General features: G+C 45.5%; 1 protein-coding gene across 2 annotated transcripts in view; it reads right to left on the bottom strand.

Annotated features, from left to right (window-relative positions):
- VGLL4 (vestigial like family member 4) overlaps positions 1-26196 on the bottom strand; it is a 139986-nt gene that overhangs the window by 34012 nt on the left and 79778 nt on the right. For both annotated transcript variants that reach the window (XM_065886085.1, XM_065886084.1), the window contains exon 2: positions 2538-2727. In XM_065886085.1, coding sequence (XP_065742157.1) covers positions 2538-2727 — 190 coding nt within the window. The remainder of the gene's footprint in view (positions 1-2537; positions 2728-26196) is intronic.

The raw sequence follows: 26196 nt of genomic DNA, 5'->3' as shown, positions 1-26196 counted from the left end.
AGTTCAAATGCCCCAGGAATCCTCAGTTTCCAAGTTCTGGAGAAATCACTAGGCAAACCTCTTCCCTCTCCCCCTCCTCCCCGAATCAAATCAAATGAAAGTTGGTCATACTCTGTAGCTTCCCACCCTGGCTCAATCTCTCCAGCTCTCTACTGGAAAATATCTCAGTATGATGGTTATAGTGAAATGCAGCCAAAGCATGCATCTCTGAGACCCTCTTCCTATGAATCTGTAACTTAGCATAGGAAGTTTCTTGGAGATCTTAAATAAAAAGGAGGGGACACCCTATCGTGCAAATAGGAAACACTTCATCAGATCAGACAATGCACTTACGTACCCTAACCCATGAAGAAGTAAGAGGTGCAGCATCTTTTAAACGTGCCTGTGAAACTGGTCATTCAGCGCTTAGAAAATACACGTGGAGACATCAGTCACGTTACTGAGATGAGGAATTAACCTGCGGCGAACAAGTGACACTGCCCACCTTTCCTGAGTCCAGGGAGTTGGCCCAGGGGGAGCTGTGCATGATGACATCCATTGTGAGTTGCATGTGAGCTCTGCAGTTCTAGTACTCACACTTTAAATTATTTACAGCGTCATCACAGATCCGTGCATCGAGGTCACATTTGTAACCACCCAAGGAGTTACAAAATCATTCCCTAAATGCTTCGATGTTCTAATAATACTAATAATGACAAAGGCTCTGCTTATCATCTGCCAGGCACTGCACTGAGCGCTTACCATCATCCTTTGAGGAAGGACCCACGATGACTCCCGTTGAAAGATAAGGAAGCTGGGATGTTAACCCCGACGCTACGACTTTCACACATTACATTCACCGTAACAGTGCTCTCATTCCCTATCGTTACCAGTATCTGAATAATGGACTCATTAATAATAAAAGCAGTAACTGTCATCAACTGAGTATTACACTGGGCCCAACTCCTCGCATATTTTCACTCTACTGCTCACAATAGCTCCACACATGAACTGTCAGCATCGCCACCTTACAGAGAAGGATATCGGGCCCAGATAAATTAAGTGATCGTCCAAGGCCACAAAGATGGTGAGTGGCAGAATTGGGATTGAAACTAAGGCAAGCTTGATCACAAAACCTACTATCGCAGAGCCACCTCCCCCTTTCTTCATTTAAAAAAGAGAGAGAGAGAGAAAAGAAAAGAAAAAAAAAAGGACCAAATGTCTCTTATTTGGGTTTGGAGAGAGGAAGAGATTCCTAGTAACATAAGAATGAACTCCAAACAGTTGGACGCCCAGGGTCTAAATTATGAGCCTCTCCCTCTTTGCGAGAGGTCATTGTTTTGCAGAGCCTTGTTGCTGGATTCCTGATCGTAGCAAATTCCAGGGCTCCAGACTGCAGGCTCAGCCTCTGACTAACACTACAGTGATTTACTGAGGATAGAGAAATACCGCTGTCAGTATGTCTTATGACTACACACACAGGCCAGCGCGCTGGAATGCCGGCAATGCCGAGGGCTGCTGGCGCGATCGGCCCCCTCGAACCGTGCTAGGTCCCCGCCTCCAGTGAGGAGCCTGGAATATGAGGTCCACGTTCCTGCCAGGAACGGCAGCATCCTCCGAAGAACTGGGGATGGCCAAGCATCCTGAGTAATCACTACACATTAAGTCACGTGTGGGGAGGAGAAAGGAGCAGCGCCTTTTACCCAGACAGACCGCGCGCTACTTCCAGCCGTCAGGGCGGCCTCCGCCCTCTGCCAAGACCCCAGACTACCCACCGGCCGCCCAACCGCCAGGCCAGCCTCCCCGCGCAGCTGCCTGGGGGTCCCCGAGGCCGCCAGACCTCCGAAGAAGCATCCGCTCCCTCCGCGAGGCGTGCGTGTGAGAAACACGAGGGAGCCCAGATACAGCGCGCCGGTTTCCAAACACAAACGTGGTGATGCCGCATCGGATCACAGAACTTTCGTCTCAGCAAAGGGGGACACTGAGGTGCAGGGAGTTGAAGCAACACGCGCGGAGGCCGCAGGCGCGGGCAGGGACGGAGGGGCAGGGCCGCCGCCCGGGCACGGCTCCTCTGCGCGCGGGAGGAAGCTCCCTCAGCCGCGCGCGTCCCCTGCACGAAAAGCGCCCTCCCCACCGTGGGACACACAGCTGCGGCTGCACACCTAGCTCTCAGGGTGCACAAATGGGGCTCCTGAGCCAGCATTTCACAGCGGTGGCCCGGCGCTCACCCCTTCGGCCACTGCCCCGGCCCCTAAGGACACTCAGTGGGGACCGGCCCCCTGCGCAAGCAGCTGGCAGTGACCAGGCAAGAGAAGCCAAGGCTTCCAGACAACGTCCCCAAGCCGCTGTAGGGAAAGGTAGCTCCTCTGGGGAACACACTCGAATGGCCGCACACATGCGTCGGAAGGAGATGAGAGGTCACCTCTCCTGGAGCTATTAACACCGGTTTAGTGCCCGCTCCTGGCAGGGGAGTAGCGGGCACCTCTCCCCTTCCGAGTCAGCGGCACAGAGTGGCAAGAGAACCGTGGCCCAGGACCCGCTTCAGGGGGGGCACTTACAGGTGGGGGGCGAAGATGCGACTCATCTTGGAAGCATGGTCACTTTCACAGTCCAGCTCGTCGTCGCCGGGCTCCACGGTGAACTTCCTCTTGCTGGGACTGATGGGCGGGGGCCCCGTGCGGTGACTAGTGAGGGCCGAGGCCACGGGCAGGGTCTGCAGCCGGGGCTCCCCCCTGAGAGCAGCTTCACCTGAGCAGAGAGAGAGAGACACGTGTCACCAAGCAGGAGACACGCCCCCACCCCGGCCCCTCGCAAAACGACTCCCGGGGGAAAGTTTCTGGCAACGGGATGGGCTGCCATTCTCAAAACGCGCCCGGGCCCCGGGGAGCTGCCAAGCGTGAGCCCTTCTACATAAACATGGTTTCCCAGCACAGTCACTCTTTTCTGCCCCAGCGTTATTGAGATATCACTGACATATATCATTTTGTCAGTTTAAGGTGAACAACGTGTTGATCTGATACACTTATACATTGCAAAACGTTACCACCAGAGCTAACACATCCATCACGTCACATACCTACCATTTCCTCAGTAACTTTTTAGGGCTTTAAAATAAAAAGTTGCAATAAACTAACTGGGGACAGAGGGAGTATCCACCATGAACCATCTCAAAAGTTAACTGAAGACAACAGAGGTCTTTTGATTTTGGGGTAGTCAGCTACATACCTGTAAGAGTATGATGACCTAACCGTGGGTTCATTAAACCACTAAACTCACTTTTCTTGCGTGTTACACTTTTATTGTGTCTTTGGTATGTTATTTTTTTTAACAATGAGGAAAATTTATGGGTTAATAGTTCACATGTTTGCCCCCCAACGTTAAAACAAACAAAAATACGTTGTTTAATGGGAAATACATATTTTTTTCTTACAGTACACTAAAAATGGCATGTTAAAAATATGATTATTATCAGCACTAAGTTTCTGTGGATAATCTGTCACCAGCTTAATGCACATGTGCTGTTCTCAAAATATTTTCAAAGTCAGACACTCATGATCAGAGTTCACAGTTTGATCTGATTCGACATCTTGCTGTCTTTCATTCCCGTTTTAGAAAGGCTTCGTGCGAAGAGATAACTTTGTGCCTTGTTATGAATTAAAATAAGCATAACCTTCCATTACAAGAATGGTTATATACTTTCTAAAATTTATAAGCAAGAGTAATAGTTACTTTAAGAGAAAAAACATCAAGCTTTCTAAGTCATGGGGGGCTGAGTACCTAAAATTTTCACAAATAATAACCTGTTTGTTGTGCTTTTCATATTGGCCTCTAAGGCCTGACCAATTTTGTTTCCACTTGGTCACCATTTGAGAGTCACATTAGGATAAAGTCGACTTCATCTGAGGCCTGTGGTACCTAAGAAAGGAAATCTTTGTTTGCCACCACTAATTTTCGTATCGTCACAGAATGCGTGGACAGTTTTAACAGCCGTTTGCTTCACACACATATGACAAATGCGATTTTGTTAGGGAAAGGAGGGAAAAATGCCTTCTTAATGTTTACCAGGAAAAATAAAAATGTTGCCAATTTAGTCAGCAAGATATAAACTAGCAAATATACAGTCACCCATAATACACCTCCAGTCAGGATTTCTTTTAAGGATCCTGGCCCCAAAGCAAACTGGAACTTTCCATTTTAAATGAAATACCTAAAACACAAGCCCTATGCTGGCCTGCTACACTCAGAAACTCAGTAGGATTTTGGTTGACCTCTACCTCGTATTAAGTTATTTTTGGTTTAAACAAACAAACAGCAGTGCTAATATCTGTACCTTAATAAATTAGAAAATATCCTTTCGAAAGCTGCCCCTCCTTCTCATTCTCTCCTTCTCCACAGAGCATCAGTAACCCGGTTAACTTCTGGAGGACCCCTGGTGATACCCCGAGAAACCCAACCACTGCAAATGAAGCCTCATCCGCAAGGCACAGCGCCAGCGCACCCTCCACCCAGTGTCTCTCCACGTCCCTGGCAGCGCAAGTGGGATGAGGAGTACTCTGTGAGGACCCCCGGGCTTTGGGAGCCATTTCATCAGATTCCAGATGTGTGGCAAGGCCGGTTGCCATGGAAAATCGCCACCACATCAACGAAGTCGAATCACCCCAAAAAAGGAAGAGTCACTCATTACGCAAGAAATCACTGTTACGTGAAGAGCAAAACTCTTGGGGTAACGATAACATTCCTACTTCACTCCCCAGTTTCCATCCTCGTACAAGTTCTTGGGCTTGTTTGCATTTAAGTTCATCAAATGGAGGCACTGCTTATCTTAAGATTGAATTGCTGGTGTCTGGCAGAGAAAGTCCACAGGAATCCTTTGAAAACACTGGAGATTGGTAACCTGGCGGGTAAAGGACCCACGAAGGAACCACAGGTGGTCCTGGGGGGAGGGGGGGCTCCTCTAGAGATGACGGGGACATGCATGCCGTTAGTGCTGGGTTCCTCGTGTGACAGACGGAGTCACCTACTCAGGGTCACACGTGAACAGGTTAACTGTAGCAAGAACCATGCCCTCTGCCTATCAGGCTAACACCTCCTCCTAAACACCGTGCAAGCCCCACACATGGCTCAGCACAAAGAAACCAGGGGCAGGAGGAAAAGAGCCAGTTAGAAGGGCAGGCAGGTCTGCTCAGTTACATGCCTTCATTCATCTCCCAGGCCCCCTGGAGAGGGCCCTGGCCCAACGCCAGGTATCGTAGAGCAGGATTTGCTGTTGTCAGTGTGTACGTAGCAAAACAAGGTTAAAATTATTTTAGTAAAACTCTATTTGAATTTATTTTTGGCCGCAATGAGTCTCTGTTGCTGCACGTGGGCTTTCTCTAGTTGCGGCGAGCGGGGGCTACTCTTTGTTGCCGTGTACGGGCTTCTCACTGCGGCGGTTTCTCTTGTCGCGGAGCACGGGCTCTAGGCACGCGGGCTTCAGTAGCTGTGGCTCGCGGGCTCTAGAGTGCAGGCTCAGTAGTTGTGGCGCACAGGCTTAGTTGCTCTGCGGCATGTGGGATCTTCCCGGACCAGGGATCGAACCCCTGTCCCCTGCACTGGCGGGCAGATTCTTATCCACTGTGCCAACATGGAAGCCCGAGGAGTACATTTGATCTGGGAGTCAAGGCACCTGTGGGATACTCTCCCTTTATTTAGAAACAGGCAAATATGGGCACGTACTTCCCCCCTCTGGGCCTCCATCCAACCAGGGGACGGACTAGCTAATATCTCATATTCCTTCAGACCCAATTCTATGGTCCACAATCCTGTAATCAATTAAGTAACCAACCAACCAACCAACATTTACTATGAAATTATTACTTGTGAAATACTGAACTAAGACATCAAAACCCAAAGTACGTACCTCAGATCTTATATGTAAAAAAAAAAAAAAAAAAAAAAAAAAAGTGAATCCACGGTCAAATAAATTTGGAAACCACAAGATTAAATAATTTTCCCAGGAGTTCCTTCTTGTCTTCTAATGCATGTGCCAGTTTCCAAGAGAGAAACACAGTAGCGCTGCCTTCAATCACGCCACCCCCAATTCATCCTACACCTTCTGTAGACACAGCCTTCCAAGGCTCCGTTGTGAGAACATCACCCCATTCTTACCCAAACAGGCAGGAGCTTGCCAGTCACTGATAAAACACTATCCACACTGCTTCAGCACTCAAAGTCAACATCTGGTCCCAGCTATGCTTCTCATCTGTGTTCCTAGTATTCCTCTTACTAAGCTCTGAAAATTTCAGCCCTAAAGGTTAAACCAGACTAGTCACCACCATTCCACAGAGAACTAAAGATCTTTACTCAGGTTCTTCCCCTAATCTTCTTGTGTTGAATCCTACACATCCTGCAAAGGCCACTTTTAAAATGCTACCTCCACCAGGTTGCCTTCCTTGATTCCTCAATCTGAAAGTCATCTCTTTTCCTGAATACGCACAGAAATGTATCACTATGGCCCTTCCCTTCCCACTCCGTTCTGTGCCCCTTGAAGCAAGGGACATTTTATTCATTTTCTATCCTTAGAACACAGAGCACAATACATTCCATGCAGCAGATGACAATGAGTAAATGAGGCAAGGGGTGCCCGGGTTATAGAGTTTTGACGTATGTTAAAGATCAAAGATAACGTAGAACAAGGAATTTTTAAAGATCTATTTAAGGATATATTTATATAAAGAACTCTTACAACTCAACAAGAGAAAGATAACCCGATTTAAAAATAGGAAACTATCTGACAAGAACTTTCTCCAAAGAAGAGAATCGCCAAGAAGCACAAGGGAAGGTCTTCAACATCGCTAGACGTCAGGGAAACACAAAACAGAACCACAATGAGACACCACCTCGCAGCCACTAGGAGGGCTAGGATGACAAGACAGAGGACAAGTGCTGATGAGGATGTGAAGAGATTAGAACCCTCGTGTCTTCCTGGAGCAAACGTGAAATGTGCAGGTGCTGGGGAAAACCACTTGGGGCAGTTCCTCAAATGGTTAAACAGAGACCCAGCAAATACTCTCCCAGGTATATATCCAAAAGAAATGAAAACATTTACTCACACAAAACTTATACATGAAGGTTCACAGCAGTACTATTCATTATAGCCCAAAACCCAAATATCCATCAACAATGAACAGATATAAAAAATGTGGTATACCCATACGATGGAATGTTATTCAGCTACAAGAAGGAAGGAAGTACTGGTTCATGCTACGACACGGATGAACCTAGAATACAGTACGCTGAGTGAAAGAAGCCAACACAAAAGCCCACCTACCATCAGGTTCCATTCTATGGAACGTCCAGGAAAGGCAAATGCATAGAGACAGAAAGTAGATTAGTGGCTGCTGGGGGCTGGGAGAAGTGAGAGGTGGGACACGGCTGCTACTGAGGGCAGGGTTCCTCTTGCGGGTGATAAGAAAATGTTCTAAAATTTATTGTGGTGAAGGTTGCATAGCTCTGTGAATACACTCAAATCCACTGAATTGTATACTTTAAATGGCTGAATTGTACGGTAATGTGAATTATATTTCAATAAAGCTGTATTTATAAGTAGATGAAAGAAGATCCCAGTATTACGAGATCCTTTTCTCTCTCAGGTTTTTCCACAATTAACTGTTAAATAAGAACAAGCACCCATTAATTTTCCCTGAAATAAAAATAAACCTTTTGTTATTATAGCTATATCTCTCTGTCAGTCAGATAATTTTCTAAATATTTATCAAGTTAAAACAAATCAAAGCAGAAGTGCTTGAGGTTATGTAGACACTTGGATTCATCAGAGTCCTATTAAGCTCCAGCTCAGCTTTTAATCAGATTGTGTTTGAGTGTCTATTACATGCCGAAGGCTGTGCAAAGCGCTGTCAGAAAAACAAATGATGAAACTTATACAGACCCTGACCACAAGCAGGGAAGGAAAAAAAATACACACCGAAAGGAACTTATCTTGGTATATAAAAGACTTCTTTCTTTTGTGCTCATGTGTATTCTAAATCTCACAATGGTTTGGTAATTGAAAAAGGAGAAATGATCTTTCTTTGTCAAGAACAAACAAGAGGAGGGAGTTTGAGCTGTGAGGAACCCAGTATTTTAAGTTTCTCGAGTTGGCTTAGCTACAATTGTCAATTCAACTTTTTTTTTTTTAAGTTACAATTATAACTAAAAAAGCTCAACTCTTAAAATGTATCTGGCCTTTTTAACAGAAGATAATCTTATCCAGGTATGTGATGCTGAAGAACACAATGCCTAATGGATACAAAAAATTTACTTAATTGCTGTTTTTAGTCATGGTAGCAGTTCTAGTATATGGATCAAAAATATTCCTTAAAGGGCTTCCCTGGTGGCGCAGTGGTTGAGAGTCCGCCTGCCGATGCAGGGGACGCGGGTTCGTGCCCTGGTCCGGGAAGATCCCACGTGCCGCGGAGCGGCTGGGGCCGTGAGCCATGGCCGCTGAGCCTGCGCGTCCGGGGCCTGTGCTCCGCAACGGGAGAGGCCGCAACAGTGAGAGGCCCGCGTACCGCAAAAAAAAAAAAAAATATATATATATATATATATATATATTCTTTAAATGTGTCTCCCAATTTTGAAGATGAGCAAGGATTTGGGCCCAAGATTTCACAAGAATCAGCATATATTAATTTCAATTTTAAAAAGTTTAACAGAGAGAAAGAAAAAAGAAAACCACTTAGCTTTATGATGTGCTATAGAATGATTCTGCTGAAACAGTAGAAGGAAAATCCTGCTGTCAAAGTCAGAAATGGAGTGGGAGAAGAGAGACCAAGGCAGAGGGACGAGACCCACAGGAATCCGCAGCCTCGTTTCAGAATCCCATTCTTGCCATATTTCAAAGCTCCTAAGACCCCTTATTTCCTACATTATAATACAGCTAAAACTGAAGCCTGTCTGTCATCAAGTGGCCTATTTTGATAGGCCTGTTTTTCTTTGGCGGACATGACACAGTGGTTCATCTTAGACTGGACCCCAATACAGAACCTGGCTGGAGGGCCTTCAAAACAGCACCTGTCTCTTCAGCCCTGATTTCTTCATTTGTAAAATTCAGTGGTTCCATTAGCTCATCTTGAAGGCCTACCTTTGGCTCTCAAATCTACATTGTCCATAAGGTACATCTTCCAAAGGTGGTTGATAGAGAAATACTCAACTTTTACAGGACACCCTTGACATGGTGGGAGCAAAAGCTGGTTCAACTAAGAACTCCTGACTCAAAGCTCACCTCATAGTTGAAGGGGATTTAATTAAAAACCAAGCACCCTTCTCAGTCCCAGTGTCCCGGCTTCATTTACTTATTCCAATGCTACGAGAAAGTTGTCCTTAGTCAACTGAAGCCTGAGATAAATGCAATGTGGTCCACAAAGCGCAGACTTGACTTTTACTGAGCTGAATGGCAGAGACTAAGACCTTCACCATGGAGCGGAGACAACTGATCCGGTTTCAGAGGGACAGGACGGGTCCTGGGACAAAGCAGGGGCGGTGTCAGAACTGGGCTCAACCCCCGTCACAACGCCTCCATCAGCTCTGTGGGCCAAAGGCCAGACGGGGATTTGTGGCTGCACTTAAGGCGGGCATGACTCGGGGGAAATGAATCAAAATAAGGGCATTTATTGTCATTTTATGGAGGTTAGCACAAGGCTGAAATGACAATGTCTGTGTTTATGGGAAAGGGGAAGGGACAGCTATACTAAGGGGTCTCTTGCTATAACTTCTAAGGATTTTTCACAAAAATCTCCATGCCTTGCCCAACGGAGAGCTTTCTGCCACAATTTAAATCTCTGCTGTGTCCAAGATTTTATGTTCTACTCTCCTCCTCACCCCTTTTATTGTTTCTAAACGTAAACCAAAGAAGTAAAACTACGGCTCAGTCCCCCAAGCTAGCTGCCCAGCAATGGGATCCGTCTCCTGTGTGACCACAGCCCACGGCGACAGACTGACATCACCCTGCTGGCAGGGGAGCACCTGATAAAACAAACGCACTCTACATTTCACAACCCATCTCCCATCTCCCAAGCCCCGGCAGCCGGGGCCTATTCATTTTCTTTCAAAGAATACTTCTTTGTCTCACGGACCAGCAGCTGGGGAGAAGACAGAGAAGTCAGCCTCTTTCAAACAGTCCAACTTGTGGTTATTCTTGACTTTTTTCTTTTCTCTAAAAAGGAAGGCTGTTAGGCAATACGATGAAACCCAGGAGAGCCAGCAGAGATAAAAGATGTGACGTAGCGTCTACAAGCGGCACAAGGATTTCATGGCTCAGTGACAGAGCCCCCGCCCACCTCCGCTCGGGGTGCCCCACCAAGTGCCCTCCCCACTGTCACCATAGACTCACGGCTCTAAACCCGCAGCCCGATCGTACATCTGGAGGCCAAACCTCAGCTAAAGGTCACTCTTGTCCAGTCAGCCAGGGTCAGGGGGCTCAGGGGAGGCTAGGCCAGACCCCCGAACTGAGCTTGGTTTCAGCAGCTCTCACCTTTTCTTTAGAGCAACAATGAGATTGTTAAGAGAGAAAAAAACAAAAACAACCACAACCTGTATGACTAACTGCTACTAATATAATTAAGGATAACAACGCCACAGTAAAACTTGTGGAGTTAAAACACACACTGTTTTAATCGAACTTCAAGTACTCCAGATAATCTTGTAGACATTACACTTTGTCAGAGCTTTCTTCTATCTTATATCAGCATATTTTATTTTAAAAGCATTTAAAAATCTGAGCTGGTATTCTGGGTTTTCCTGACTATAGTCCTATAAGGGAAGAGAGGAAGAATAACTCCCATCCTGCAGCCAAGGAAATTCGTGTTTCAAGAATGGGTGAAGGGACTTCCCTGGTGGTCCAGTGGGTAAGAATCCATCTTGCAATGCAGAGGATGCCAATTTGACCCCTGGTTGGGGAACTAAGATCCCACGTGCCGTGGGGCAACTAAGACCCGGCGTGCCACAACTAAGACCCGACGCAGCAAAATAAATAAATATTTTAAAAAATAATAACAATGGGTGAATAGCTCAAGTCACAAGACTGATTGATAGAAGGGCTGGAAGGAGACACCTGGCATTTCGCTCTCCTAGCTTTCATATCCTTCTAGCTGTGCAGGATGTTCACAGGTTAAGGAAAAGAAGTGGGAAGAAGACACTTGAAGGGAGGAAGCAGGAAAGAGAGTTGAAGGGAAGGGAGAGGAAGAGGAGGCATGCAGGGTGAGGGCGGGAAGGGGGACTCATGTGCTGAACTGTGCCCCCCAAATTCATATGTTGCAATCCTAACCCCAGTACTCAGAATGTGACTGTATGTAGAGATAGGGTCCTATGGGTGGGCCCCAATCCAATAGGACCAGTGTCCTTATAAGAGGAGATTGGACACAGACAAGTACACACACAGAGGAAAGACCATGGAAACATGAAGATGGACATCTACGAGCCAAGAGGAGGGGCCTCAGGAGAAAGCAACCCTGCCGACACCTTGATCTTTCGAAGTCCAGCCTCCAAAACTGTGAGCATAGATGCCTACTGTGTAAGCCCCCAGTCTGGGGTACTATGATCCCACAGCCCCAGCTAACTAACATGGGGGGAAGAAAGGGAGGAAGCAGGGAAGGCAGGGACAGGGCTGAAACCTGGGTCTGACACGAAGGATGAAGCTCTTCACTTTGGGACCTAACAGCTTCCACCGCTTGGTCTATCCTGACTGACCTGATCTGGTGGGACTGGTCGAGATGGAAGCAATTTTTTTTTTTTTAAGTTTTTTTTATTGTGGTAAAAGTCACATAATATAAAACATACTATTTTAGCCTTATTTAACTGTAGAGTTTAGTGGCACTAAGTGCATTCACATTGTTGTACAGCTCTCACCATCATCCGTCTCCTGAATTTTTCACCTTCCTAAACTGAAACTCTGTCCCCATTAAACACTAACTCCCCATTCCCCCGCCCCCAACCCCCGGCCCCAGGCATCTACCAATGTACTTTCCGACTCTATGAATTTGACTATTCTAGGTACCTCATATAAGTGGAGAAATGGAAGCAATTTAACGCCTGGAGGCCACTTCCAGATTAGAACCTGCCCAGGAGGGGACGAGACCCATGGGCTGGCACAGAGAGCAAGGGGAGCCCTGGCTCCGTACCAGGAGAAGTGCAGAGAGACTCAGGCTGTGTCTCAGTGAGAACAAACACACAGGAGAGACCAGGGCTATCTCTGGAAAGCACAGGTGAAGGGGAGGGTCGAGGAGACCAGGCGGGGGTCTCCCCCAGGCTGCTCCCAGACAGTGCCGAAGCTGCCGGTGCGCCAGGGGTGGACAGTGTAGACAGTTCCTAATGGTTTTAAACACCTGTATTTCTCCAGGGGCAAGAGGAGAAAGGGTAAAAAGACAATCCCAAAGAAATGGTAAGATGTCTATAATTCCCAATATACATTCTAAATACACAATAAGATGTTTTAATAAGGTGAAGAGAAAGGTTAATCGGGTATCAAAAAGCACTAACTGAAAATACTTTAAAGTAAATTAAAAATTGTTATATTCGCATCCATATGTTGCTATTCATTGAATTAGCAAGTTCTACATCATTTAAAATAACTGTGTTGTGCTCAGGGTTTAAAAAAAAAATCCGTGCAATCTCATTTACCTTACTGAGTTCACTTTACACCTGAACTGTATCTTCACAGATTATGTAATACTAACCTGGGTGAAATTATCACAAAGTAAGAGAACTCAAATTAATCTTACTATCTATATCATCTGTACATATATACCACATATATATCATCTCGGCTTAAAGAAAATTTCAGGTACCGAACAGTGAGAAAATCAGGCTGAAGAGCCACAGGTCTCAGCGTTAGGTTGGGTTTTGGCTTCATAAATCATAACTGGGATTTAATAGGATTGAACACCCGTTCGCATCCTCGGTTTCCTGAGCCTGACCTAGTAACCACACCGGCGTCTGTTCTTGGTCCTCGAACCCCAGACTGTGGCTCTGACGGGAGCTGCAGAGGGTTCAGAGTAAATCAGAGAAGCTGAGTCTGAACGTACAAGCCCTGCTTTTGCTGTATGGTGTCTGCCTGCATATTAGAACATCAGTACAGCGAGTCACACGCCCTCACATGTCCCTGTCCGAGGCCCCAGCACTGACACATGACCCATGAACCCCAAGGAGATAAGAGCAGTTCAAGTACCTTGGATGCCAAGTGCACAGAACCCTCCTTAATGGAAAAGACTCTCTAAGCCCGCCAGAAATTCTTCACTATGTTTACTAGCAAATCTACTTTTGTAACATGTTTCTGTTAATAAAAAAGAGGAGAATTATGAAAGCAAAGTGTCTGCAGGCGGTATTGGAATCAGGCACTCTGCTGGGGACTCGACTTTCTTTCGAGTAGAGCTTACAGAAGGAATCGCTGAACGACGTGAAGAAAGAAAGAGGCTGTCCTAACCTCTTCAACAGGAGAGCCACCTGGGGAAGGTACCACCTCTTCAATGTATTATATAAGTGGGTAAAAATACCCTAAGCAACTCCCCCTTCCAGCCCTTTGGCATGCAACAGGTTAAACATCTAAGGTAACAGGCTAGTATTGGCACTGTCAAAACATTCTTAAATTTAAGGGAATTCTAGAGGGTATGACCGGGGCCAGAGGCCCTGGGAGTGTTGAACCTAAGAATCAGTCACTGACCACTGAAGGAGGAAAAAGAGAGAGAGTTTGGGGAGTGGAAGGAGACACTGGAAAACGAAACGTTCCTTCCTCTGACGTCCCATCACACTGACCCTCTAGAATGGACTTCTCACACACTGGCTACTCTCGAGCTTGCCTGGGTCCCATCCTCTGTGTCCCACCTGCATGTGGTCAGAGTGCGGCCCCGTGACTCGTTTCTGTGTCCCCGACCACGCTGGCCCAGTGCAGGGAGACGTGGTGGGCTTTTGGGATCAAAGGTGTGATCTTGGCAAAGTCTCTTCATCTCTCTCGAGCCTCTATTTCTTCATCTACCTTGAGAGCTTCTTTTGTGAGAACCAGTGAAACCGCACAGGAAGTTCCCAGCCCTGCATGGGCCATCTGTTACTATAGCATCTGTTCAATTCCATCCTTTGATACGACTCCAACCCAGAGGATGAAATGATGGGGGCAAAGGAACTACTCCAGGGTCCGCTCCCACTGTTCACGAGAGGTTAGCACGTGCAGTTTCCACCAACTAGTCGAAAATCAGACACAGTGCCAGGAGCACAGGTCAGAGACCTTCCAAACCTGCTTCACCAAGAGCCAGTGGGGGGTCTTGGGGCAGCTACCTGACTGCCTGCGACTGTTTCCACGTGTGTGAAAAGGACCACGTGAACCCACACGGAGGCCCAGATCTATCTTAAGGGTTAAACAGGACACTTGGCACAGTGCCAGGTGCTCTAGCGCCCCTCCCCCAACCCCCCCTCCTTTGCTTGTTTCCAGACGCCTTTCCCCCCACTACAATTCCTCCTGACCGATTCAGTCATCTCCACTTTCAACATGCAATCTCAAGGCGGCCAGCCGCCCAAGAGCGCCTCTTCTGATACCACCGGCTGGAGTCGGCCCGGCTCCAGCTCCCAAACTACAGATTTCTGAGCCGTACCATCGGGTTTGCTGCTGTCTCTCACGAGACAGACAGGCAGTCTTGTTCTCTGCAATAAATTCTAGTCCAGACCTGGAGGAAAAAGATGAGGCTCCCAGGAACCAACTCAGAATTCATACATAAACTGGCATATGAACTCCTGAAGGCCACAGATGGGCCAACCTACCCCAAACACGGGATCCCACATCAGCTCCAAACCCCTTCCAGCGTCGAAGCCGGCAGGTCCCTGGGACATGGCAAACATCCTAAGTCCGACATCTCAGAAAGCCATTCTGCCAACCCACAGAGGGACAGCAACCCACTGTATTACTTACTGCTGCTCAATGAGCTGGTTTCAGAAGCCAGAGTGGTTTTTCCAAGGATTAAAATAGGACGCAAAGTTCAAAGACTCCACAATACTGAGAGTGAAAGCAGCTCCGGGCGCTCAGGCACACACGTGATCCAAGGGCCTAATCACCGTGAAGACTGGTAAAACGAGCCAGTTAAAGCAGGGTTTTGTCAGCCTTATCACTCAAACAGCCAAGTGCCCGAGTACATAAGTTTATTTTTTCCAATTCTTAAAATAATTTTAAAGCTACCGAAAAGTTTAATAAGTGAGCATCCCATTCCCTTCCCCTTGATTCATCTCGTCTGTCTACACACATGCACCTTTTAAACTATACTTGCTATAATTTTTAAGGTACCTTGCAAGCATCATATCATACCCCAAATACTTCAAGTGTCTTCTACTAGTGAAGGCACTCTCCTTCACAGACACAGAACCATCATCACACCCAAGCACGTTAAAGTTCATATATCATCATTATCTAATACCCAAGCCAGGTTCAAATTTCCGCAACTCAGCTATCTCTTCTGGGGGGAGGCAGTGGAGAGAATCCAGGATCCAATCACACACTGGTCGATGGACTTGTTGCATCTCTTTATTTCTTTTTCATTTGTGGAATCTTTAAAAAACATCTTTATTGGAATATAACTGCTTTACAATGTCGTGTTACTTTCTGCTGCATAACAAAGTGGATCAGCTATACGTATACATATATCCCCATATCCCCTCCCTCTTGCGTCTCCCTCCACCCTCCCTATCCCACCCCTCTAGGTGGTCACAAAGCACGGAGCTGGCCTCCCTGTGCTATGCAGCTGCTTCCCACTAGCTATTTATTTTACATTTGGTAGTGTATATATGTCAATGCCACTCTCTCACTTCGTCCCAGCTTACCCTTCCCCCTCCCCGTGTCCTTAAGTCCATTCTCTACGTCTGTGTCTTTATTCCTGTCCTGTCCCTAGGTTCATCAGAACCTTTTTTTTTTTTTTTTCAGATTCCACATATATGTGTTAGCATACGGTATTTCTTTTTCTCTTTCTGACTTACTTCACTCTGTATGACAGACTCCAGGTCCATCCACCTCACTACAAATAACTCAATTTCGTTCCTTTTTATGGCTGAGTAATATTCCATTGTGTATATGTGCCATATCCACTCATCTGTTGATGGACACTTAGGTTGCTTCCATGTCCTGATTACGGTAAATAGTGCTGCAATGAACATTGTGGTACGTCTTTTTTTCTTTTTTTTTTTTTTGTGGTACACGGGCCTCTCACTGTTGTGGCCTCTCCCATTGCGGAGCACAGGCTCGGGACGCGCAGGCTCAGCGGCCATGTCTCATGGGCCCAACCGCTCCGCGGCATGTGGGATCTTCCCGGACCGGGGCACGAGCCCATGTCCCCTGCATCGGCAGGCGGACTCTCAACCACTGCGCCACCAGGGAAGCCCGGTACGTGTCTCTTTTTTTTTTTTTTTTTTTTTTTTTTTTTGCGGTACACAGGCCTCTCACTGTTGTGGCCTCTCCCGTTGCGGAGCACAGGCTCCGGACGCGCAGGCTCAGAGGCCATGGCTCACGGGCCCAGCCGCTCCGCGGCACGTGGGATCTTCCCGGACCAGGGCACGAACCCACGTCCCCTGCATCGGCAGGCGGACTCTAAACCACTGCACCACCAGGGAAGCCCGGTACATGTCTCTTTTTGAAGTATGATTTTCTCAGGGTTTTTGCCCAGTAGTGGGATTGCTGGGTCATATGGTAGTTCTATTTTTAGTTTTTTACGGAACCTCCATACTGTTCTCCAGAGTGACTGAATCAATTTACATTCCCACCAACAGTGCAAGAGGGTTCCCATTTCTCCACACCCTCTCCAGCATTTATTGTTTGTAGATTTTTGATGACGGCTATTCTGACTGGTGTAAGGTGATAACCTCATGATTTACATTTCTCTAATAATTAGTGATGTTGAGCAGCTTTGCATGTGCTTCTTGGCCATCTGTGTGTCTTCTTTAGAGAAATGTCTATTTAGGTCTTCTGCCCATTTTTGGATTGGGTTGTTTGTTTTTTTGATATTGAGCTGAATGAGTGGCTTATATATCCTGGACATTAATCCTTTGTCACGTTGCTTCGTTTGCAAATAGTTTCTCCCATTCTGAGGGTTGTCTTTTCATCTTGTTTATGGTTGCCTTTGCTAGGCAAATCTTTTAAGTTTCATTAGATCCCATTTGTTTATTTTTGTTTTTATTTCCATTTCTCTAGGAGGTGGGTCAAAAAGGATCTTGCTGTGATTTATGTCATAGAGTGTTCTGCCTATGTTTTCCTCTAAGAGTTTTATAGTGTCTGGCCTTACATTTAGGTCTTTAATCCATTTTGAGTTTATTTTTGTGTATGGTGTTAGTGAGCGTTCCAATTTCATTCCTTTACATGTAGCTGTCCAGTTTTCCCAGCACCACTTATTGAAGAGGCTGTCTTTTCTCCATTGTATATTCTATATCCTTGCCTCCTTTATCAAAGATAATGTGACCATATGTGCGTGGGTTTATCTCTGGGTTTTCTATCCTGTTCCATTGATCTATATTCCTGTTTTTGTGCCAGTACCATACTGTCTTGATTACTGTAGCTTTGTAGTGTAGTCTGAAGTCAGGGAGCCTGATTCCTCCAGCTCGTTCTTCTTTCTCAAGACTGCTTTGGTTATTCAGGGTCTTTTGTGTTTCCATACAAACTGAATTTTTTTGTTCTAGTTCTGTGAAAAATGCCAGTGGTAGTCTGATAGGGATTACATTGAATCTGTGGATTGCTCTGGGCAGTATAGTCATTTTCACAATGCTGATTCTTCCAATCCAAGAACATGGTATATCCCCCATCTGTTTGTATCGTCTTTAATTTCTTTCATCAGTGTCTTTTTTTTTTTTTTTAACACCTTTACTGGGGTATAATTGCTTTACAATGTTGTGTTAGTTTCTGCTGCATAACAAAGTAAATCAGCTATATGTATACATATACCACCATATCCCCTCCCTCTTGCACCTCCCTCCCACCCTCCCTATCCCACCCCTCTAGGTGGTCACAAAGCATGCTACTGTATGATTGAGCAATCCCCCTACTGGGCATATACCCTGAGAAGGCCATAATTCAGAAAGAGACGTGTACCACAATGTTCACTGCAGCTCTATTTACAATAGCCAAGACATGGAAGCAACCTAAGTGTCCATCGACAGATGAATGGATAAAGAAGATGTGGCAGATATATACAATGGGATATTACTCAGCCATAAAAAGAAACAAAACTGAGTTATTTGTAGTGAGGTGGACGGACCCACAGTCTGTCATACAGAGTGAAGTAAGTCAGAAAGAGAAAAACAAACAGCATATGCTAACACACATATATATGGAATTTAAAAAGATGGTTCTGATGAAACTAGGGGCAGGACAGGAATAAAGACGCAGATGTAGAGAATGGACTTAAGGACACGGGGAGGGGGAAGGGTAAGCTGGGACAAAGTGAGAGAGTAGCACTGACACTACCAAATTCAAAACAGATAGCTAGTGGGAAGCAGCTGCATAGCTGCATCTCTTTAATTTCCTAAAGGAACTTTTTCTATCTTTCTTCCTCTTCCGTGACATTGGTGTATTTAAATAATCCAGACCAATTAACTGCCCTACAATTTTTGGTGATCTGATCATTTCCTCATGATTCGATTTGAGGTGAACATTTTCGGCAAGAATACGAGAGGTGGTGTGCACAGCACGTGGCATCACATCAAAGGCACCTGATGCCACTGTGTCCCAACGCAGGTGCCACTAAACTTGAGTACTTGGTTACAGTGATGCCCACAGAATTTCTCTATCCTAAAAAAGTAATCTTTCCCTTTCATAGTAATATGGGGGTGAGCATCTTGTCACTCCCTCTCAATCTCTTGCTCATTTATCAAGCACTTTTTATTTGTTCTGCAAGAGACTAGAGTTAAGCTGGATAAAACATGGCGCCCCCCTCCCGCCGATTACAAATCGGCACAGGTCTGACATGGGACACGCAGCATTTTTACATAAAAGACAGTGAAAGAAATATATAAGAAAACACCTGACACGATCAGGGGCTGGCTTATGCACTTCCTGAAATACACTAGGCATTCAATAAACATAATGCTGTGTTAGGAGCTTGTACAGTTCGGGCAAATAAAAGCTATTGGCACTAACTTCACCCTCTCAATCATCCCTCTCATATCACCACATACCTTGGCAGAAAGTCCTTCAACATGGTCACCCAGCCTTCCACCAGGAGAGTTTAAAGACCCTGATGGAGCTCAGGGCTTTGTGACAGCCTGGAGGGGTGGAATGGGGAGAGTGGGAGGGAGGGAGACGCAAGAGGGAAGACATATGGGAACATATGTATATGTATAGCTGATTCACTTTGTTATAAAGCAGAAACTAACACACCATTGTAAAGCAATTATACCCCAATAAAGATGTTTAAAAAAAAAAATAATAAAGACCCTGATGGATTCGACTGCTTAAATAAAGTCTAAGAGTTCTCAACCTGGTGGTGGAGACCTCCACAGCCCAACCCTCTAGCCTCACCCCTCTTTCCTGTCAAACGAACTCCTCCCAGGCTACACGGCTCACGCTGTTCACTCAGGCTGCGAACACTCTTCCGTCTCCCCGTCACCTGGCAAGTTCGCGGGGCAAACCCTAGCGCATTATCCTTTGCTCTGAAAGCTGCCATCCAAGTTCTCTTCTTGAGATACTCCTCATTCCCAAATGATAGTTAAGTGAAACTAGCATCCCTGCCAAATCGCCCTGGAAATTGACATACCAGCCCTTATTTTAAAGGCTAGCTGCTAATTGCTGAATCTAGTCCCCACCTAAAGAAGGTATGGAATTTAGAACTGGCAGAAGAAAAGAGGAAACGTGGATCGTTCAAAGGCATTTTAGTGCCTGGTATGTTTGTAGCGCTATGCCCAGCACTAAGGGGAACACAAAAATGTCTGAGATCTGGTCTTTGCCTCACGAACCATAGTTCCAGTAGGAGCGTGAAGTCACGGTGATAAATAATCATAAGGAAGAACGTAAATGCCGAAACAAGAGATGCTCTTTAAGTGGGTGAACTGTATGGTATACGAATCATATCTCAATAAAGCTGTTACCAAAAAAAAAAAAAAAAAATTTACCGAGGACCACAAAGAACTTTTGCTTACATAATTTCTATCTATCAATAATTACCATATTAGGAATTAAAATGGAGAAAGTTTTCAAATATTAATTTCAAGATAAAAATAAACTCATTACATGTAAAAAGAAAAACAGAGAAGCTATGAACATTTTAGATGAGGAAGATATCGATTCTAGCTCTAATAATCTAGTCAGGAGTGGAACTGCAAAAATAGGTAGGATTTGGACACTTGGAAATGGTGGGAATGGGCATTCCAGGTGGGGACAGCTACACACATAAAGGCAGAAAGCAGGAACGGCGTCGTCATGTGTGTGTGAGATCAATCTAACTGGAACAAAGGGCTCGTTTCTTCCGTTGGTTAAGAGTAACTGGCTAAACAGATCGATGGGTCAGATAATAAAGGGCTCTGAGCACAGGCAGAGCTCAGACCTGATGGCAGACAACTGGACAGAGCCTCTGTGAGTGCTCACACAGCGGAAGAAGAGCTTCAGAGAAGGGTGGTCTGATGATGCTGAGCTGCTCGGATGGACACACCTGAGCCAGGGGGCAGGGCAGCAATGCATCGGGGGCGGGGCACCAATGTTCATACCCATGAGGGGGGAGAAGAGGCCAGTCCAAGGGACATTTTAAGGGACGATCAGAGAACTGGACAGTGTTTCAGCCTGTACCTTCACCTGATCCTTTCAAAACAGACCACCCTCATCTTCTTCCTAATCGTTCCCTCAACACTCGCTGATCTTTGCTTCTTTATAAGTTGTGAAACTAAAATGAACTGAAGAAGCCAGAGAGCTACATTTTTTCTGACTTATCAACACGTAAGAGGGAAAATAAAGATTGAGTTAGCAGTATAACTCCATATGTTAAGTTCCACAGGTTGATCTAACAAAGTTTAGTTAACCTTCTACATCCACTGTCAGTGGACACATTTAATATTCTAATAAGATGATTTTTATTGTTGGAGGAAAAAAAATCAGCATACCAAATTTTCTTGAAGTAAAATAATGTTGATGTCCAGCGTTTTACTGGCAGGGATTGTGCTAACAGCTTCCGATTACCCACGATTAATTGACATTCATTCAATAGATATTTTCTGGGTAACAACTGAGTTGTGAAGAACAACTGTCAAATACCTCAAATAATAATGCATTTTCATAAAAGAAAACTTTGCAATGGTAATTTAAAGCAGACTCATATGAAACTCACCCTATGTTAAAATAAACCAATCCTAAAAAAATTATCACACTGCCATCATTCACTGAATGGATGCCAAGCTAACATACTGTTATGTTGGTTTTCTCACGGTACCCAGTAAATTTTGCAGTCCTTTTACGTACAAACTTACTTCAACAGTTATAGTTTGCATAAGCTATTATTAAAAGATGTTTGCATTCCCCAACTGCAAACGAAGAGACTATCGAAACTGAAGTCTCAAAGTATACTGACCAGCTAGAAACAGCACGAAAACACTGGAGAGGCACACAGCTAATGTCACACACAGAAAAGAGTATTTAATGTCGAAACATATTTTCCTTTCGTATTAAGAAAAATGCATAGCCATGGTGTACAGCACAACCAAAGAATATGGGAATGTGAGAGCTGCTTTCTGAAGGGACTACTGCAAATCTGTACCCTAGGTTTTCATATTAGTTGGAAATCTTTGATTTCCTTATGAAATCTTACAAGATGCTTATAAAAACTATATCCAACCAAGGAGAACTTGTTGTATCTTCACCAAGTTCCAAGAAAAGATACTGTTAGATACTAATCTAAAAAGTCCTAAAAGTTCATCTGAAAACAAATATTCCACCGGCAGGTAGAATTTAATGTGTTTCCAAAACCCTAAAGGCCCACTTGCTGCTCAGTGTGAAGGCGGGGAGGTCCCCCAAATGAAACAACTTCAAATGTTGGGGGCGTGTGCTGTTGACATTTTCCTTCTACTTCTCGCTCCCCTCCCCACCCCAACCTCTCCTTTTAAGTTTACATTATCCCCGTAAGCGAATTTTATCAATGGGAGGCCAAGGAGGGCTGACTCCCTGGGGCATGTTTGCTTAAGATATGAAGGTCAAACAACCATTGTGCTTAAAAAGTTGTGACCTTTGGGGGCCCATACTTCAGGTCTCTCCTCACCTCCAAGTGACTCATTAAGAAGCAAAAGAAAGAGGAAAATGGAGCGGATCAAAGGCTGGGCTGTCCTTAAGTGAAAATGAAGGCAGATGAAAAGGCCTGCCCTCCACTTCAAAGGGCAGCTGAGCTCAGGTGCGCAAACAGCGAGAGGCTGGGCCCCGAGGACAGGCGGCTGTGAGGGACACGAGGTGGCCTCCGGAGGGCCAGATACCTGGGATCGGTTACGCACAGTAGAACCACAACAACGAACACAAATTCAAATGTTTTCCTCCTGCGTGTACAGGGGCGTACGTAACCCCAAAACATCAAGTGACGTACATCAGGTCCGCACTTGAAAAGATGGAAAGTTTTAAATGTAACAAGGTTCAAGGACTGCTGAGGAAGTTGGCACATCTAAAGCCGTGTACAATTATATTTAAACAGTTCCTCCTTATGCCCCTGAGGTGTGTCCTGAAATAAATCTTAATTCTGAGAGATCTTGGCCGTAGCAGGAAGTCTGCTTTCCCCAGGAGTTTAATGAAGGATCCTTAGTGCGTTGAGGCAAAGGGCCCCCCAGACTTTCTCGAGGACCTCGGGTGGGAGCAGAGCTAGTCTAGAGCCACGATGGGCTGTGGAGGAAGAGCAGGGACACCAGGTCATTTCTGGCTCCACCACAGTCCCCCTCAGCTCACCCCATCCGCTCCCTCTACCCACACCAGGCACCTGGGCAGACGAAGCTCCTGTGGGCAGGAAAGGTCTTACATTCTCAGGGGCCCTTAAGTGACTTAATCGAATCTCCTTCCTCAGACAGACTCCCTGGAGTGACTGTTAAAACAGGTGACTGTGAACCCCACCACCCAACCCCTTTAACACAGGGAACAGCCTTATCTGTACAGCTGTGGCCATACTGCAGACTTTTCAGGGAATTTACAGGTTCTCCCCTGTAATTTACTGTTAGTAAAGGACTTGCATGTTAGTGCCCAGGAAGCAGAGGAGGGAGCCTGCCACCCACCTCTGCCTGAAATGAATAATCAGGAGGATGGGTAACCATTCAGGAGCATTTCCTTGGGGCCAAGAGCATTATGTGCACGAATTTCATTTCATCTTCCTAATTACCTGTGGAGTAGGCTCTATTATTAGTCTTACCTTTCAGAAGAGAAAATGGAAGCAAAAAGTGGCTTGGCAACTTGGCCAAGGTCACAGGCCTTTGGAGAGGCTTAGTGGATCCGAGTGCACTCCAGGTGGGTGTTGAAGGATGAGTAGGAGTTTGCCAGTGGGCACAGGGTGGTGGGAAACAGCATGGCACCCCTGAGCTGCTGGAGCGCACAGGGCCGGTGAAAGCACAGGAGAGGACAAGGCAGAGAAAAGAAAGCCCCACAGACAGTGGTGTAAGGGGGACAGCTTAGACTTGGGTCGTGCAAAGGCTTTAGCGCCTCCAAGGCCCCCTCAAATCAATGACTGTGGGTAAAAACTTAGTTTGCTATGCAGGCGGGCGCCAATCAAGTCCGTGAGCCCTCCCTCCGCCCGCTTCCAATCAGACTGCCCCCACAGAAGCGGCCCTGCATGGAAGTTCCGGAGTGGCCAGTTTCACTGGCCACACTCAGGAAAGAGCGTGGACTTCATCCCTCAGGCCACGCGGAGCAAACGGCTAGGCTCGAGCCGGAAAGCAGCACACTCACGTGGACACGTGGCCATCTGCACACCTGTCCTTGTCAACTGCTTCCCCTGGAATTCCATCCCCTCCTCTCCTCACCCCCAGCCTCCAAACACCCGACCCTGACAAACACACCACTTATTCTCTGTAAAGATTATCTTAATTTACAACATGCACGGCACTGATTTGTTTCTCTATAAGATGGCTGGCAGTGATTATAAAGAAAGCACGATACTTGACTGTCAGCTCCTTGAGAAGAGCTGTGTATCGTGTTCAGCAAGGAAGGTCCCTTAGCACCAGACACAAAGCCTAGCTCTCAGACACCCACGGCACTGGCTACAGGTGCCATCAGTGAGGCTCATAATCAAGCTAACGGTACTTCGCAAAGTATTTTCACGTGAGCAAATGCACACGTAGAACTTTGCTAAGAGTCAAACGAACGGAGTAACAGTAACAAACAATATTCTCCACTTCTCCACTTGTAACATCTCCAAATTTTACAAGAGCTTTACTGCAATACAATTCACATACCATAAAATTCACCCATTTAAAGTGCCCGATTAGGGTGGGAGGGAGGGAGACGCAAGAGGGAAGAGATGTGGGGACATATGTATACGTACACCTGATTCACTTTGTTATAAAGCAGAAACTAACACACCATTGTAAAGCAATTATACTCCAATAAAGATGTTTAAAAATAAATAAATAAAATAAAGTGCCCGATTCCATGTGTTTTAGTGTATTCATAGGGTCGTACAACAATCACCACAGTCTGAGGGCGGAATACTTCATCCCCCCAGAAAGAAACTCATACCCCTTAGCAGCCACTCCCCACGCTGCCCCTGACCCCTACTCTCCGGCAACCATGCACCTACTTTCTATCTCTATAGATCTGCCTATTCAGGACATATTTCATAGAAACAGAATCACACGTGTAGTCTGGTGTGTCAGACTTCTTTCACTTAGCATAGTGTTTTCAAGGTTCATCCATGATCTATGCCAATACATCCGTTTTTACTGCCAAATCATATTCCATCATATGACATATACCACATTCTAGTTATCCACTTACCAGGTGATGGGCATTTGGATTGATTCTACTTTTTGGCTATTATAAATAATGCTGCTATGGATGTTCGTGGACAGATTTTTGTGAGGCTATGTTTTCAGTTCTCTCGGCTATACACCTAGGAATGGAACTGCTGGACCTAACGGCAACTCTGTGTTTTAACATTTTGAGAAAAATGCCACTGCTTTCCAAAGGGGCTTTTGCAGCATTTTAAATTCCTACCAGTATCATAGGAGGGTTCCAACGTCTCCAGACCCTCACCCACACGTCATCGTCTTTTTTATTTTAGCCATTTTAGTGCGTATGATGTTGTATCTCACTGTAGTCCTGATTTGCAATTTCCTAATGACTAATGACGCTGAGCGTCCTTTCACGTGCCTGTTGACCATCTGTATGTCTTCTTAAAGTTGAGGTGTCAGAGTTTTTTTATATCTTCTACACACAAGTCCCCTATCAGATATTTGCTTTGTAAAAATGTCCTCCGATCCTGTCTTTTTATTCAAATCTATTTTTCCCCTTATCTATGTCCTTCAGGCATAGGAACAAAAATCTGATCCTTACTCTTAATTCCGTTTATAAGGTATGCAAATTTTATTACAAATGCTCTCCTAAAAGCCACTATCTTGCCATTCCGTTTCTTGATAGGCCGGCCTATGTAGAATGAGGCCCCATCCATTGCTAAATACCCACTGCATACACCTGGGTAGCAAACTCCTAAATAATAAATAACAGTGATATTCACCATGGACATTCTGGCATTTCAGAAATTCAATCCATCCCCCAAAGCCTTATGTTAATGGTTTAACAAAACAAAGAAATAAAATTTCACACTATTAATAGGTTTAAGAACCTACATATGTTTTGCCAACCTATTTCCTTTAAAACCATGCTGACAATAGTCATTAAAACTGTTCCCATGCTAGCCGTGCTTGTAAATTGTTTTAGCCTTGACATAAGGTCAACGGGAATTAGACTAATGAAGAAACAAAGCAATACTGAAACATTCTAATTTGGGGTCTACTAGACTTTACTAACTTCCAGCAAATTAAATGGAGGAGCAGTTTGCAACCACTGACATTTGTATTTCACTATTAGTTCTCCAGGCTTCTTGTTCTCCCTATGCCGTTAACCTTGAGGGTCTAGCTCTTTGTCAATCTCACTTCAACCGTGCTTTCCAGGGATTACAGAATCACTAATTCCACAGCACATTGTGGCACAGTCCCAGTCAAATCAGAGGGACAGATGTGAGCTCATGTAATTGAGAGGTTTCCATCTGTTGCCTTGAGAGC

Source organism: Phocoena phocoena, chromosome 10 (genome assembly GCF_963924675.1).
Source record: "Phocoena phocoena chromosome 10, mPhoPho1.1, whole genome shotgun sequence".
In the NCBI taxonomy this organism is placed as follows: domain Eukaryota; kingdom Metazoa; phylum Chordata; class Mammalia; order Artiodactyla; family Phocoenidae; genus Phocoena; species Phocoena phocoena.
The sequence above is the reverse complement of the archived record's forward strand: the minus strand, read 5'-3'. Positions and strand labels throughout refer to the sequence as shown.